The sequence below is a fragment of the Penicillium antarcticum genome (assembly GCF_028974205.1).
Source record: "Penicillium antarcticum strain IBT 31339 chromosome Unknown utg000001l_segment0_segment0, whole genome shotgun sequence".
Taxonomy (NCBI): Eukaryota; Fungi; Ascomycota; class Eurotiomycetes; order Eurotiales; family Aspergillaceae; genus Penicillium; species Penicillium antarcticum.
Window position 1 is genome coordinate 2272304 of NW_026695299.1, and position 14816 is coordinate 2287119.

General features: G+C 50.0%; 5 protein-coding genes across 5 annotated transcripts; 2 read left to right on the forward strand and 3 right to left on the reverse strand.

Moving 5' to 3' along the window:
* Positions 1-497: 497 nt before the first annotated feature.
* Positions 498-1231, reverse strand: N7508_000847 (TRAPP subunit BET5; the record flags this gene model as incomplete). Its single annotated transcript, XM_058458932.1, has 5 exons — positions 498-515; positions 567-655; positions 713-837; positions 950-1064; positions 1102-1231. 5 exons carry the CDS (start codon positions 1229-1231, stop codon positions 498-500), a joined length of 477 nt encoding a protein of 158 aa, XP_058325154.1.
* A 266-nt stretch (positions 1232-1497) lies between these two features.
* On the forward strand, positions 1498-4219 carry N7508_000848 (serine/threonine-protein kinase; the record flags this gene model as incomplete). Its single annotated transcript, XM_058458933.1, has 6 exons — positions 1498-1589; positions 1646-1706; positions 1758-1907; positions 1976-2770; positions 2820-2957; positions 3005-4219. 6 exons carry the CDS (start codon positions 1498-1500, stop codon positions 4217-4219), a joined length of 2451 nt encoding a protein of 816 aa, XP_058325155.1.
* A 1376-nt stretch (positions 4220-5595) lies between these two features.
* On the reverse strand, positions 5596-6803 carry N7508_000849 (putative AT DNA binding protein; the record flags this gene model as incomplete). The annotated part of the gene is made up of 3 exons (XM_058458934.1): positions 5596-6527; positions 6594-6708; positions 6762-6803. The coding sequence occupies 3 exons, from the start codon at positions 6801-6803 to the stop codon at positions 5596-5598; spliced, it is 1089 nt and encodes a 362-aa protein (XP_058325156.1).
* Positions 6804-8443: 1640 nt separating this feature from the next.
* Positions 8444-11276, forward strand: set2 (SET and WW domain protein; the record flags this gene model as incomplete). Its single annotated transcript, XM_058458935.1, has 4 exons — positions 8444-8822; positions 8901-10516; positions 10571-10651; positions 10707-11276. 4 exons carry the CDS (start codon positions 8444-8446, stop codon positions 11274-11276), a joined length of 2646 nt encoding a protein of 881 aa, XP_058325157.1.
* An 839-nt stretch (positions 11277-12115) lies between these two features.
* N7508_000851 (translation initiation factor 6) lies at positions 12116-13249 on the reverse strand (the record flags this gene model as incomplete). Its single annotated transcript, XM_058458936.1, has 5 exons — positions 13197-13249; positions 13072-13143; positions 12780-12866; positions 12533-12721; positions 12116-12482 (listed from the first exon to the last, which is right to left on the reverse strand). The coding sequence occupies exons 1-5, from the start codon at positions 13229-13231 to the stop codon at positions 12116-12118; spliced, it is 750 nt and encodes a 249-aa protein (XP_058325158.1). The 5' UTR covers positions 13232-13249.
* Positions 13250-14816: the final 1567 nt, after the last annotated feature.

Genomic DNA, 14816 nt, shown 5'->3' on the forward strand with positions numbered 1-14816 from the left:
ATTTGATAGATACGCACACAGACTCTAAAACAGAGACGGAAGTTCACGGTATGTAGTCTTTGTTCATTGTTCCTGGTTGAAATAACAGAATGAGCTATTTGCGGGCCGGCCCCCAGTGGCCTGCGTGGCGTACCCGACAGTGGCGCCGGTTTTCCCACGTGGGGAGAGAGCGAGTCTTATTGAGCGTTGCCTGCCATTTGAAAAGGCGGTATGGATGCCACCCTGTTGCACTTAACTTTGATCACCGGATTGTAGGTGGGTGTGCCCGACAGGTGTCTGACGGCGAGACCGTTGCGGTGTGCTCTCATTGCAGATATGCTGTCTGTGTAGCTTGGAAGGATTCCGGTGCCATGCCGGTGCTGTCTCGACTCAGCGGTGAGAAGTGATTCTTCCATTTTCTTCCTTCTTCCCTCTTCCTCTTCATAAAATGTCCCTGGACCATGCAGACCTCACTGCCACAGTCCCAACGTGAATCGGATCATAGCTGCCGGTCGATATCATGACAAAACTTGAGTCTGCTACCATGTCAACAACTACGGCAATATGCCAGACTGAGCGATACGTACCACGAACTGTTCCAATGACTGCTCGAAAAGCTCATTGTTGACACCCACACCGCCAGTATGCTCGGTCGGAGAGAGGGGGTTCTTAACCACTGAACAGACAAAAGCGTAAGCCATATGTATATCTCATCAGCAGATCTCACACGAACCATATTCCACAAAGAGATTGATGTAAATCTGTTGCAGTGCAATGCGCATACTGGGACTCTTCAGATCCGTCAGCATGACGAACTTGGTATTCGTCGGCGTCTCGTAATAGTGCAATTTGTACTGGCTAGTGGTGAACGACACAAAACTGAGCAATGCCCTTTTGGTCAGTATGGTCCTTCCAAGTACCCGTCAAGCTACCAGCTGTCTAGTCTGGCTTGCTGATCCAGGTGTCTCACCTGTCATCGTCTCCGCCTAGCTTGCGCACCATGTTCCGCAGTGAAAAGACCGTTCCAAATACCAATTTCGAATCGTCGTCTGTCGATCGCACTGTTTGGCCGAGGGCGGTCGGTGCTTGTCCGGAGGTAGTGTCAGACCGGGATTTCCCCACGATGGAGGCCGGGCGCGGTAGCCAGCGGCGTTTGTAGATGCATTCCGCTAGAAACAGTCAGCTGAGTAATTGCAATGAAGATAGGATTCTTGCCGTGGCGATCAAAGATGTAAAACGAGTAGACGACCATGGTGTAGCTTGACTGTCTCAAGTGTTGATTGATGTTCAGGGGAGTACTGGCTGGGGGCGGTGAAAGTAGTCCCCGACAACATATCAAAAAGGAGCTGCCTAGAAATTTACATTCGTCCTATTCTTTTTGTATTTTTTTTTTATATATAATATTCTGCAGTGTACTTCTGGGCTCTCGTAAGGCTGACAGCCCGCATTTCACGTTATCAAAACCCCCGCTCCAACGTCGTCTTTACCCCACACCTTCAACGTCTGCACTGTATTTCAATGGATGAGAATGCTGAAATCCCCGTCTCGGACGTCGAACCCTCGGTCGTTGATGTAGAGGGCAATGCAAGACCGGCACCGAGCAGAGTTGCGTGAGTATCACCGTGTCTCGCCTGATATGATATATCATACTGACGCATGCATCTAGCTCTGCTGCATCATATGACAGACATCGCCGTCGAAACCCACGAGCTAGGCGTCCGGTGAAGGTCGGTTTCTCGATGCCGTGACCGAATCGCAGAACTGATACCGGAAAATAGGAAACACTGGACGCCCGCTCCGAGTATACTACCAGTCAGGATGATGGGACGGCCGAGCACCGTATCAACCAGTACGTGATCAGGCAGGAGATTGGGCGTGGGTCATTTGGTGCAGTCCATCTGGCTGCCGATCAATTTGGGAATGAATATGTATGATCTTGCAACTGATGTATCTGGTGTGAGTTTTGCTAACTGTCAGATGGGGAATTGTAATTCAGGCTGTGAAAGAATTTTCCAAGTCTCGTTTAAGGAAACGTGCTCAATCGCATTTATTACGAAGACCCAGAGGCCCGAGAAGACCGGGGACGGGCTTTAACTCGCCGTTACATCGTCATCCTTCCGGCGATGACAACGAGACTGCCAAGAATCCTCTGTATTTGATCAAAGAGGAAATTGCGATCATGAAAAAGCTCAATCATAACAACTTGGTGTCCTTAATCGAGGTACTGGATGACCCGACTGAGGACTCATTATATATGGTGATGGAAATGTGCAAAAAGGGCGTGATCATGAAGGTTGGACTAGAAGAGAGAGCGGATCCATATGATGACGAGCACTGTCGGTGCTGGTTCCGCGATCTGATATTGGGCATTGAGTATCTTCATGCTCAGGGTATCGTCCACCGAGACATCAAGCCTGACAATTGCTTGTTGACCAACGATGATGTGCTGAAAGTAGTCGACTTTGGTGTATCGGAGATGTTTGAAAAGGACTCTGATATGTTCACAGCCAAGTCAGCTGGCTCTCCAGCTTTTCTGCCACCAGAGCTGTGTGTTGTCAAGCACGGTGATGTTTCAGGAAAAGCAACAGATATCTGGTCCATGGGAGTGACTCTATATTGTCTTCGATATGGTAAGCTGCCATTCGAGAAACAAAGTATCTTCGAACTGTACGATAGCATCAGAGGGGATTCCCTGGTATGCGAAGAAGAAGCGGACGAAGGATTCAAAGATTTGATAGAAAGAATCCTGGAGAAAGATCCGGAGAAACGGATCGACATGTTTGGCTTACGGGTGAGTGACCTGAGTCGTACAGTGTTGCCAATGCTGACCAGTGTAACAGGAACACCCTTGGGTGACGAAGGATGGAACAGATCCATTGCTGTCGTTTGAGGAGAACACATCGCAGATCATTGCACCGCCGACGGAGGAAGAGATGAACTCGGCTATTACAACGAATATGGGCAACCTCATGACTGTGGTAAGTGATTCGATCCATCCATTGTGAAAATCATTAACAAGACCCAGATGAAAGCAGTCAAGAAATTCAAACGTCTAATGGATCCTACCAAACCGCAAACTCCCATGCAGAGCATCCTCGGCGGAGACCACGAAGCTTACTTCGTAGAACCACCCATGGAGATGGACCCAGATGAACCCTTCCCTGCAGTAGGAGAACAAGCCCATGGTCACGGTCTGAGCGCTGGTATAAGAAAAGTTTTCGGACGACACCCGTTCGCAGGATTTCGCGAAAGTCCAAATACCATGGGGTCCAGCGACTCAGCCAGCATCTCCTCAAGACCAGACCATAGCCCAAGCAGCAGTCAAAGACCAAGCGGAGTCTTTGAACCAGAGCGCAAAGACTCCAACTCCCGCACCGGCCGATCTCCAGGCAAAGCAGACATCCAAGAAGCAGTCCACTCCCAATCAGCATCGCCACACAGCCCCTCTCGCGCCAGCTCAGCAACTACAAAGCGCAGCCTAGAAGGAACAAGAGGACACGCACGGGATCCCCTAGAAGAAGAGTTCCCCTACCTCTTCATCGGACCATCAACATACACAGGAACCTCACACACAGAACCAAGCACCGATCTGATGACAGCAACATCAGACTCACCAATCTTTGAAGAACCAGAGAGCACCCTGGACCCAACGAACGAGATGGAGGAAGAAGAACCCGTCCAAATAGTCAGCGAATCACCTGGTGCCGCGGACTTCAACATCTACGAAACGGCATACAGAATGGAACTCGATCGCATCAAACACAGCCTCTCGGAGTCAGACCGTGCCAACCGCCAATCCGGTCCAAAGGTCTACCTAACCCGTCGCGTCGAGAATAAAGACGAGGTTATGCGACTGGCTAAGGAGAAGGCTCTCGATTTGCAGATTGGGCAGCGGTTCGCGTATACGCCTGCCAAGTCTGCGCCGTCGGCGTTTAGCTCTGTTGCTAGTGCGTTGCGCGCGCAGGTGCAGAAGAAGAGGGCTGGTGGGGAGACGGAGGGGGAGGGTGGTGATGGTGATGGGAATGGGGGTGCAGGTGAGGAGGATAGGCCGAAGGGGGGTCAGGCTGCTCCTCATCCTCACCCTGCTAAGCGTCTTTCTCTTTCTTCGCAGGCTGTTCCTGATGCTGAGGCTTCTTCCCTTGAGGCGACGGGTGTTTCTGCGAATGATTCGGCGGAGGATTCTAAGGCTCAGTTGCGCCGGCTTCTTGGGAGGATCAGGGGGAAGGGTGATGCGGAATGATCTTTGGAACGTGGCTGGGGTTGTAGGGAGTATGTATTGCATAGGGACATATTGAACTTGATCGAGGATGAGGCTGGTGCCCAGTCCTAGTTCTCCGTACATTTTCGCATCCGGAGTTCTCATCTGCCTATTTTAATTAAGCTTTTGAGTTACGGGGAGTAAACCAATTTTTTGTCTTTTGTCCTGATTGGCCGCGCTCGGCATAGATTCTGGTCTCGGGCTGAGGTTACACAAATGGAGTCATGAGTCTAATTGAAAGAAGGAAGAAAAAACATGGATGAGAGAAGATGGAAGATAAATATGAATTAACAGCCTCAGCAAGGAATGGAAGATATCATCCAAGAAGGAGTCAGTCAAGATTGAATAGAAACAAAAGCAAGAATCAGTAACCATAACGGATACCAGAATCAAGATAAGAATCAGATCAAAAGTATAACAGGGTCAAATAAAATAATACAGTAAACAGGTCTGAAATAGGAACCATATCAAATCGTGCGATTCAAGGCTCAAAGGACCACCATCGTCACGCTCTAGCAGAAGCCAGGGACATCTCGTCGTTATATGTATAGCACGCTAGACTCGACACTGGCTGGTAAAGAAATTTAGATAAACAAGGATCAGAAGTAGCAATGGCAAAGTAGAGCAGAAGCAGAAGCAAAGTAGGGCGTCAAGAACAGATAGAAGTATAATTGCGAAGAAGAAACAGAAGAAAAGAAAGATGCGAGGCATGCAAGGCATCAGTTGGCGTAAACGTCTTGTCTTGATCAGGGCTTCGCACAGTCAAGTCACAATTCACATTTGAAAAGCGACATTGACACTGGAAGAATTGCTCGAGACGACTGGAAGCAGCAAAAAGGACAGGCTTGCTTGGGCGCAGAATTGCAAACGTTCAATCATGAGAACGAATCAAATATCAAGAGTCGAAAAAGCAAAATAGCCGTTATCTTCATTGAACATGGGGAACATAGACACATCAGTGTTTTTATGAAGATCACTGTTGTATAATGTTCTCCAGCTTTGGTACCTGTACCTTTACCTGTACCATATACACATAGGTGCTCAGGTAGGCGGACAGGTCACCAAAACGGAGACATCGAAACTTGTCGATGGGAGAGGAGTTGTCGAGGAGTGTAATTGTTGAAGAGAGTAGAGATATCGCTGGAAGGGAGAGCAGAAGAGCAAAGAACCACACAATAAAAACAACACAAACGCTGTCTATTGTCATCATTGGGTGCTAGATCATTCATTCATGGCGCTTGGTAGAAAGCAAAAGATCAACGTCAAAGTCAAAGTCGAGCAAAGCTGGAAATGCAGTCGACGGAAGAAAATGGAAGTAAAAAGAAATTCAATAATCAAATCATAGATAGAATGAAATATCATCGTGGGGGTTTCTCCGCCGTGCCCATCCGCCCTTCCGGATACGGCGGTTGATGTTGATCGGGTCGGCTTGTCACCGAGTCACGGCGGCCACTTTCCGGTGGAGAGTACCTATCATTGCTTGTAAAGGAGCCGTAGGGTCGTTCCGCTGGGTTGCTGAGTCTGGGGAACGCGTCTGGGGGACCTAGTTGAAGAGTGTGTGGTGCTGGGAGAGGATGGCTCATTTCTGTTGGTCGGGGCAGCTCGCGCATGTTGGGACCGGGGCCGGGGCCGGCGACAGCAGCAGGACCAGGACCAGGACCAGGACCAGGCATACGTCGACTTGGAACATCGCGTCTTTCATCATTTATTGACGGGCCTGGTGGGACTGTTGAGCGCATTGCAGATGCTTCGTACATCATTGGACTCGGCACGTGGCCAATACTATGGCTGTGGCTCCGGCCATGAGCTTGCATGTGACCTTGTTTTGGTCCGAAAGCTTGAGACGCGATCGATTGCGGAAACGGGGTCGAAGGGCCAGCCACCGGGCTGGTCGGCGAAGGAGGGATCTTGAGTCTGGCTGAATTCGAACGACGAGGTGGAGGGTAGGTTTCACCGCGGGCTTCTGCTGCCAATTTGCGCCGTTCTGTTTCTGCTTTGCTCGGGCGACCTCTTTTGCGAGGTGGTTCACCGGTGCCCGGATCTAGTCTTGGGGAGAGTTGAGCCGAGGCACCACTTTCGCTGCTATAGGACGCGATGCTGGCCGGTGGTCTGGGCTGGATAGCGCGTGGTAATGGCTTGTCGGATGGGTACAATGGCCGTTTGCGCATGGGATCTGGCGCTGGCGGACCGGTCATGTCGGAGCGTGGAAACGGCGCAGGATGTTTTGGAGGGTGGATGGCCTGTGAGCACATATTGAGAAAGGCTGTTTTGCACGCGCTGAGTGAACGACCTTGACCGAAATGTGGTGTTAGCCCTGATATCGATCTGCAAAGCCTTTTTTGGCGTATGATAATACCTTGTGGGAGGGGGATATGCTCCCAGTTTGGAGTGACGTTGAAGTCTTTAATCAAGTTGACTAAATGACTGGAAGGCATTTCGGCTTTTTTGAGGATCTCCGTGAGTAGGGTGTACTGGGATCAACATCAGCGCATTGTTCACCCGTGAAGAAGCCATTCCCGCCTACCTTATCCTCCTCAGTCCATGGCCTATCAGATGAATTCGACATGTCCAGACCATGGAAGCGGATAATAGCCAGCTTCCCCTTTCCCCCAGGACAAAAGTCAAAAACAAAGGAAGCCTCCCAGATTATCTCAGGAAAAGAGAGCGACAGTCGTGATATCCCAATTATTCATGGGAAAGGGAAAAAAAGGAAGAAAAAAGAAAACAAAAAACCAATCCAAACACGCGACAGAACGAAAGACGGCCTCTTATGTCCCCATCTAGACGAAACTAAAGGGACAGGGAAAATGAGCAATTGAAGGCTTCCTAGCCAAAGAAAAAAAGCGCAGAACAAACCTCCATCAATCCCTTTTCTTGCAACGATTTGGCCAAACGGACTTGAGCAGCCGGGATCGCGCAGGAGACGTTCGGGAAGGAAAGCTGCAGGGACGATGCTTTGAGGTGTATTACACGTATAATGTATCAGACCCGTACAGGCGGTTCAGCCGGGCCAGTTTCATCTTTTCCAGAAGAGGTTCGAAGGCAAAATTACCACTAGGGGAGCGGGGAGCCTGGAATTGTTCTCAAAAGTACGATCGAGGGGTTGAGTGGGGGGGGAGTAGACAGTTGAGATGCAGATGCAGATGCATCTAAGCCTCAGGAGGCATCTGTGGTTCGGAAACGGTTGGCCCTGGCAGTTCCAGAGCCAAGGGACAGCTGGCGGGTGGTCTTTTTTTCTTTTTCTTTTTCTTTTTAGTGGTCCTGGATTGAAGTTTCGACGATTTTGTTGGTAAACCTGTAGTGTCGTGGAGCCCAAGGAGAATTGTGATAGGCTGACAAAGCCCCGGGACGCTGGGTAATGCTGCGAGAAAATAATTTTGTTTGAAGCTAGGCCCAGGGGCGGTTAGAGTGGTCGATCGTAAACAAAAGCGCGTCAAAAGGGAAGTGGAGAGGTAAATACAGTAACGGGAAAGGGGTTGACTTTTGATATCCAGATATCCGCAACCATGGATCAGAATTGTTTATTTCCACATGGCAGTCACGGGACTACTTACTTTCTCTCCTTGACCTTCCAAGGAAGACTGACTGGAATTTACATACACAAAGAGTAAGTTATACTCCGTACGGAGAGTAGATTATGCACGCACAGACTCTGCAGACGCGCTTTCACTAAACACTCCCATCCAATCGATTCCCGCTTTTGCCATAACCTCCTGTACTTGCAGTCCTGGTCCTATAGATGTGTCTTGCAGACGTGCATACTGTACTGTGCATGTACATGTAGCGAAGCTGGCACCATCCTGCTCTTATCTGTGGTCTTCCCCTTTTCCTGTGTACGGACTAGCTTGCTGACAGCCAAAGGATTGACTGACCCGTCGCCATCTCCTTCGATGTGTGTCAACGTTCCCCGTACTCAAGTGGCATGTTCGGATTGCATACTCAGATGGATGCTCAGATGCCCATAGATCTATTTCGAGTGGAGATAATGTGTACGGACATCGTGGAGTTCAACATAACGTTAATGGACACGGGCCTGAATAAACCGAGGGCGGTGAGAGCGAATGACACGCGAAATAACAATAGCTTCGAAAAGCAATTCAGATCTTCTCTTTACCGCTTTGGACCCCTTGATTCGGTCTTCTGGCAGAACTCGTATTCTGCTCCTCTCTCACTTAAGCCTTAATCAATTCTTCTGTCCGTGTCGTCATGTCTGCCCATGACCACGCGGACTCCCAGGCAGTTAAGATGGAGAAGAATGGCGACTCGCGCACTTGCTCCCGATCTCCTCTTCGATCTCCTCTCCCGAAAAAAGAGTCCCCCGGGTCCCAATCCGATGCCCCCGAGATGAAGATGAAGGAAGAAAAGCCAGATGAGATGCGCCTCAAGCAGGAGCCCGGTTCACGGCCCAGGCTATCCCGGAGCTCGTCGCAGAAGGTGTCGCGGCCGCCTCCGCTATACACCCACCTACCGGATAGCACGAAAGATGCGCTTGCCACGTTTGAGCAGATTAATGGCTGTTTCTACGCCAACAAGTACATGGGCTACACTGAGCATGCGATGGAATGTGATTGCGCTGAGGAGTGGGGTAGGTGATGTCGAGTCCTGGTGTCTCCAAGCGAGCCCAGTCTACCGGAAATGAGAAGGATCGCTGACGGGACACCAGAGCCCAAGATTGGACAGAATTTAGCATGCGGCGAAGACTCGGACTGCATCAACCGCGCGACCAAAATCGAATGTGTTGGCGACTGTGGCTGCGGTTCGGACTGTCGGAACCAGCGTTTCCAAAAACGACAATTTGCACAGGTGTCTGTCATCAAAACCGAGAAGAAGGGGTTCGGCCTACGCGCGGAAACGAATTTGGATCCACACCAGTTGATCTACGAATATGTGGGCGAGGTCGTGGGAGAGCAGCAGTTTCGGCGGCGGATGAGACAATACGATGAGGAGGGCATCAAGCACTTTTACTTCATGTCCTTGAACAAGGGCGAGTTTGTCGATGCGACCAAGCGAGGAAACTTGGGACGGTTTTGCAACCATTCTTGCAATCCGAACTGCTACGTGGACAAGTGGGTGGTGGGTGAGAAGCTGCGTATGGGAATTTTTGCGGAACGCAGTATCCAAGCTGGCGAGGAATTGGTCTTCAACTACAACGTGGACAGATACGGTGCTGATCCCCAGCCCTGCTATTGTGGAGAGCCCATGTGCACAGGCTTCATCGGTGGACGTACCCAGACAGAACGTGCGACCAAGCTGTCCAATGCCACAATTGAGGCTCTCGGTATTGACGAAGCCGATGGCTGGGATACGGCGGTCGCCAAGCGCCCCAAGAAGAAGAAGCTTGAAGAAGATGACGAGGAATACGTGGACAGTGTGCAGCCCAAGTCCTTGGATGAGGACGGTGTCACCAAGGTTATGGCAGCTCTTGTACAGTGCCAGGAGAAGTGGATCGCAGTCAAGTTGCTTGGCCGTGTCCAGCGCTGCGAGGACGAGCGCGTTCGTAACCGTGTGGTCCGGATGCACGGATACCAAATTTTAAACTCCCAGTTGGCCATGTGGAAGGATGATATGAATGTCGTTTTGCAAATCATGAACATTCTGGATGGATTCCCGCGTCTCACTCGGAACAAGATTCAGGACTCCAAGATCGAGGCAAATGTCCAGCCTTTGACGACCTGTGATGATGAGCGCGTGGCAAAGAAAGCTGTCTCCTTGCTTGAGAGCTGGGCTGGCCTGGAGGTTGCCTACCGCATACCGCGCATGAAGCGTGGCAAGGATGCTATTAAGGTTGTCAACAACCAGTTCGAACGCCGCGAGTCTGGGCGCGATCAGCCCAAACGATCCGTTACTCGTTCTCCTTCTCCCGCATATGACGCTCCACCCCGCGGGCCAGCACAGCAACGGAGGGACCGAGGTCAACCGCAGAACCAAAACCGGCAGAGAGGCCGACGTGGTCGCCAGCCATTGCCCGAGGGTTGGTTCGCTGCTGAGGACCAAGCTGGGCGTGTTTACTATTACACTGCGGGCAATCAAACCACCTGGGATAGGCCGACTCAGCCTGCTACTGCGCCTGCAGGTCATCTGCCCGTTAAGCAGAAGAACCTGGCACTACAGAGCATTATCGATGGGATTGTCAATAGCCAGGACCGCACGCCCTCTGAACACAAGAGTGCTACGCCGGCTACACCACAGCCGACTGAGCAACCAGAGAAGAAGAACAAGGAGGAGGAGCGTTGGAAGAAATACCCACTGGAAAAGCAGAAGAGGCTTTACGAAAACACAGTGAGTACAACATCAAGCACAAGCATTGATATACAGCCGTTTAACGCGGCACAGCTATTCCCTCATATCAAGCATGTCGTCGACCAGTACAAACACAAGATCCCGAAAGATGATCTGAAGCGATTCGCCAAGGAGGTAAGAGCCTGAATTCTTCGCGTGCCAAGCGTACCAATACTCATCGTCCTGATAGACTGCCAAGAAGCTTGTTGAAGGCGACTACAAGAAGAACCGTGTCACAGATCCAACCAAGATCACCGAGAAACACCAACAAACAGTCAAGAGCTACTGCAAGTCTTTCTTCGATAAGGCAGCCGCCAAGTACAAGCAGCGCGAGAAGCACAAGGCGGAAAAGCCAAAGGGAAGTGCAGAGTCATCCGAGGCTCCCGAAGCAGATCTGAAAATGTCCGATGTCGAGGCCGACGCTGCACCCAGCACTTCTCCATTAGATAATGATGCCAGTGCCACCCTCAAGCGCAAGCGCAACGGCCAGGGCGACGTGGACAGCGCCATGGACGTGGACAGCTCTCCATCCAAACGACAGAAATCCACCCCTCCACCTCCACCCCCGCCTCCTCCCCCAGTTGAAACACCAGACGCGGATGGCGATGGCGATACCAGCATGGGAAATCCAGGCGATGACCCGTCTCCTCCTCCCCCCCCTCCCCCAAAGGACAGCGCAGGCGGCTACGACGGCACAATGGAAACAGAAACAGGGTCGAACCAGCCATCACATCCACAGAGCATCGAGGGACAGGTCTAACCAACCTACCTGCAACATTACCACCGTGGCTTAACTTAACATTACCTGACTTGCCCACCATGTGCATTAATACCCAAAAGCGAGCGAAAGAGAGAGAAAGAATGACACCGGGGAGATCAATGACTCGACAAACTTTTGCATACTTCTTTTCGCTTCTACCTTGTTTTACTTACCTTTTTTTTTCTTCCCCATCTCTCTGTCTTTCGACTATTTTGTCTTTTGTCTTTTGTTGCCGTCAATACCCCCCGATGTGCCCATAGTTTGCAATTCGCAACGCAATTCGCAGTCGCTGTTTGCGATTTGGCTGAGATTGAGTTTTTATCTGTATTCTGTCTGCACATATAGTATGACCACGGATGTGGATGTGAGGGAACAGTTGCATGCCTACACCTGCACCCGCAAATACACCTGCAACCCAGGTCTGTACCTATACTGATATTTAGGTATAGGTTCATATCTGAATATATGGATCTACGGGTTGCACTCGGTCTACAGTACAATCCTACAAGTGTAGCATGGCCACACAACACGATACCATCTCAATCATGATCATCATTGTCAACATCTAGATCTAATCCTGCCCCACATCCATCATATGCACAATCGATCAAGTAAATGCAAAAAACATCCACCGAAAAGATCAATACGATACAACAAACAGACGCAGACCAGACCAGGAGGGGAAAAAAAGAGTCATATCATATCAAAATCAAATCAAAGCCCAGTCAAACCAGAACAAGCATAGAATATGGCACGGAAACAGAAAACAAGGAACAGCATTGCACCAAGAGAATCACACCTAAACCAATTGCAACATCCACAACGGAGTAACAACCAATCTAATAGAAACTCTCAACAATACTATCCTTATTAACGGCACCGGCACCAGCACCAGAGCCACCGGGGCCCATCTCGCCGAGACGGAAGACAGACTCGATAACGCTCAGCTCAGTGGCGGTGGTGTCGAGACCGGTAATGGCGAGCCAGTCGTTGACGACCATGCCGGCGCCGACGACGGGAGATCCGCGGTTCACGGAACCGGCAACGAGGGGCACTTGCAGGAGGGAGGAGAGCTCGTCCTGGTCGCGGATTGAGGTCTTGGGGTGGACAACACCACCCTGGTTGGAGAGGGCCATGTATGAACCTGTCAGGACGTTGTCGGCTACTGTTTGGCGGAATACTTCTACGCCGAGGACGTCGGCGATGCTAGTCTCTGTTAGTTGGATACTAGGATATGGAATCGTGGGGGAACGTACATCTCTTCGGTCTCACGCTCCAGATCGGGGTGCACGATTGCGACGTGGTCATTGCAGCAGATGACATTGCCCAGTGCGGACAGGCGCTCTTCTATGCGTTGGATTTTGACTTCGTCTGGAAGCGTGTTGCGCAGGTGTTGCAATTCTTGGTCTGTGGTGGTTGTGGGAACGAGGAGACCTTTGCGGTTACTATGGAGGTATATTAGTCGTTGTTCAGTGTAGCCTCCGCAGGTGGTTGTAGGCTTACCCGACGGTCAGACGGCCGACAATGCGGGTTCCGGCGATGGTGGCGTGGCAGACGGGGATGACATCTTGGAGTTCAGACTCGAAGACACTGGTGTAGGTGTTAGTTTGGGGGTCATTTGGCTTTTGCGGGAATTGACTAGGATGGAATGGAAATTGGAGGTTGTGGACGTTGAAATGGTGATGGCATGGTATGGCTTGCAGTTATGCCATAGACATAGCCAGAGCCACTGCCAATTCCAATCTCAACTGCAGTCCAGTCCTAGTTCCAATCCCATCTGCCTCGGTAGACACACCTGTAGAAGTTCTCGGAACCACCAACCGCAACGATCGCATAAGAGTTGGTCAGGAGAGAGAAAACGCCGACCCTGTAATATCCGGTCAAAACATGACTGTAGTAAACTCTGTATATCCAACTCACTCGTTTGAGTTCTCGAATTGCGCGCGGACAGCCATTTTAGAGTATCCGAGTGGAAAGACCGGTATGATGAAAAAAGGTGATGAGAGCGGGGTCGAGGGTCGAGAGTCGAGAGTGAGGGGGAGAATCGAACAGAGAAACAAAAACTGCCTCACTGCCAACGAAGAAATGGACTAATGCCTGAATATCAGAAGAAGCCTGAGAGACAATAAATATTGCAGAGACGTGCGATCCAAACTGAAAAAGATCAAAAGCTCGGGCCAATCAGCTGCCGTCTTCGGTTTGCCCCGCCGGAGCCGCAGAGGCGAGTCACCGTGGGCGGTGCTAGGTACCGGTACTTGTTCTAGTATTGACTATCACATATTATGAGAAGTACCGGTACATAGTTTTACTGACTCATTCTGTCTCATACTGATGATTCATTCTATTCGACTTCATAACACTAAATGAGTCTGATAGTCTGATGTCTTTGCTGTGGCTGTGCCAGAGGCAACTGCTCTATCTTTGTATCCGATCATCTGGCTTTACCCCATTGTATAGGCATTCTAAAAGTCATGTCTAGACATGACCTAAAAGGATATGGTATCGACTTGAGGATGAAACCTAGAAGCACTACATATGAGCTATATTACTCTATGTTAGACTTGAGTAGCTGTTATGTATGCAAGGAATTTATAATGTGCTGGCTCTAATACATGTTCCCTCCAGCTTCGAAGTATACATGAATAGCGTGGATATCGCAGTCGCGCATCCCCCACTATGCTTGTTTCCCTAGTCTCTGGTCATATGTCACCGATCGCAACCGCAAAACTCTAGACAAACACCGCTACAGTACGAAGCTATGTGGGCCCTGAGGCGTTCTTTCTTTGGGTTAAGTAATATCTAGGCACAATCAAATCGTTATTTTCCAATCGGTGTCAGTCTAAGAACGCTATCAGGGTAGCTAGGGGGAGCTACCAGCCATCAGAGCATGTAAACAAGTGAGCATAGTCTGGAAGTGGTAGGAGATCAAAAAGCCTGAATATCATATGTGATCTAAGCGTGGAACCAACATCACTTGACATAAAAGCTTGCTTCCCATGGCTATCGAAATTTTCCTCGTCGCGCATCTGTCCGACAGAGCTGGATCTTTGGTATGAAATCGTTCTCCCTGCCCTTTGCTCGTCGCTAACAAACGAGCATATTGCTTGAATAAAGAGCTTCTTCTCGTGGCTTTTGAAACCAGGATCTCAACCTTTCCGCAGTCCAACGCTCTATCAAAGACCATCATATACAGGCTACTTCAGCATGTCATATGTGTCTCAAGCTGCCTCACGCGGCGGATGCCATGGATGTTTCTTAGAACAAGTCTTATGTCCAAGATACTGTCTTTCTGTATGTTTGAACATACAACTAAGGGCCATCTACATCAGATTAGTATTATTGTCATCACCCGTACTAAGGACACTTTCATACTAACGTATGCCTTAGCTCTCTACCTAATAGACCTGGTGTATCATTTGCAACCCAAATTGCAATTGATCAGACCTACTTGGCGACTCCACCAGCGAAGCTTTCATTTGATCAACGAACCCCCTCCTTGATTCACGCCACCTCACTCTCCGGAGAAAAGTCCCAGTCTTT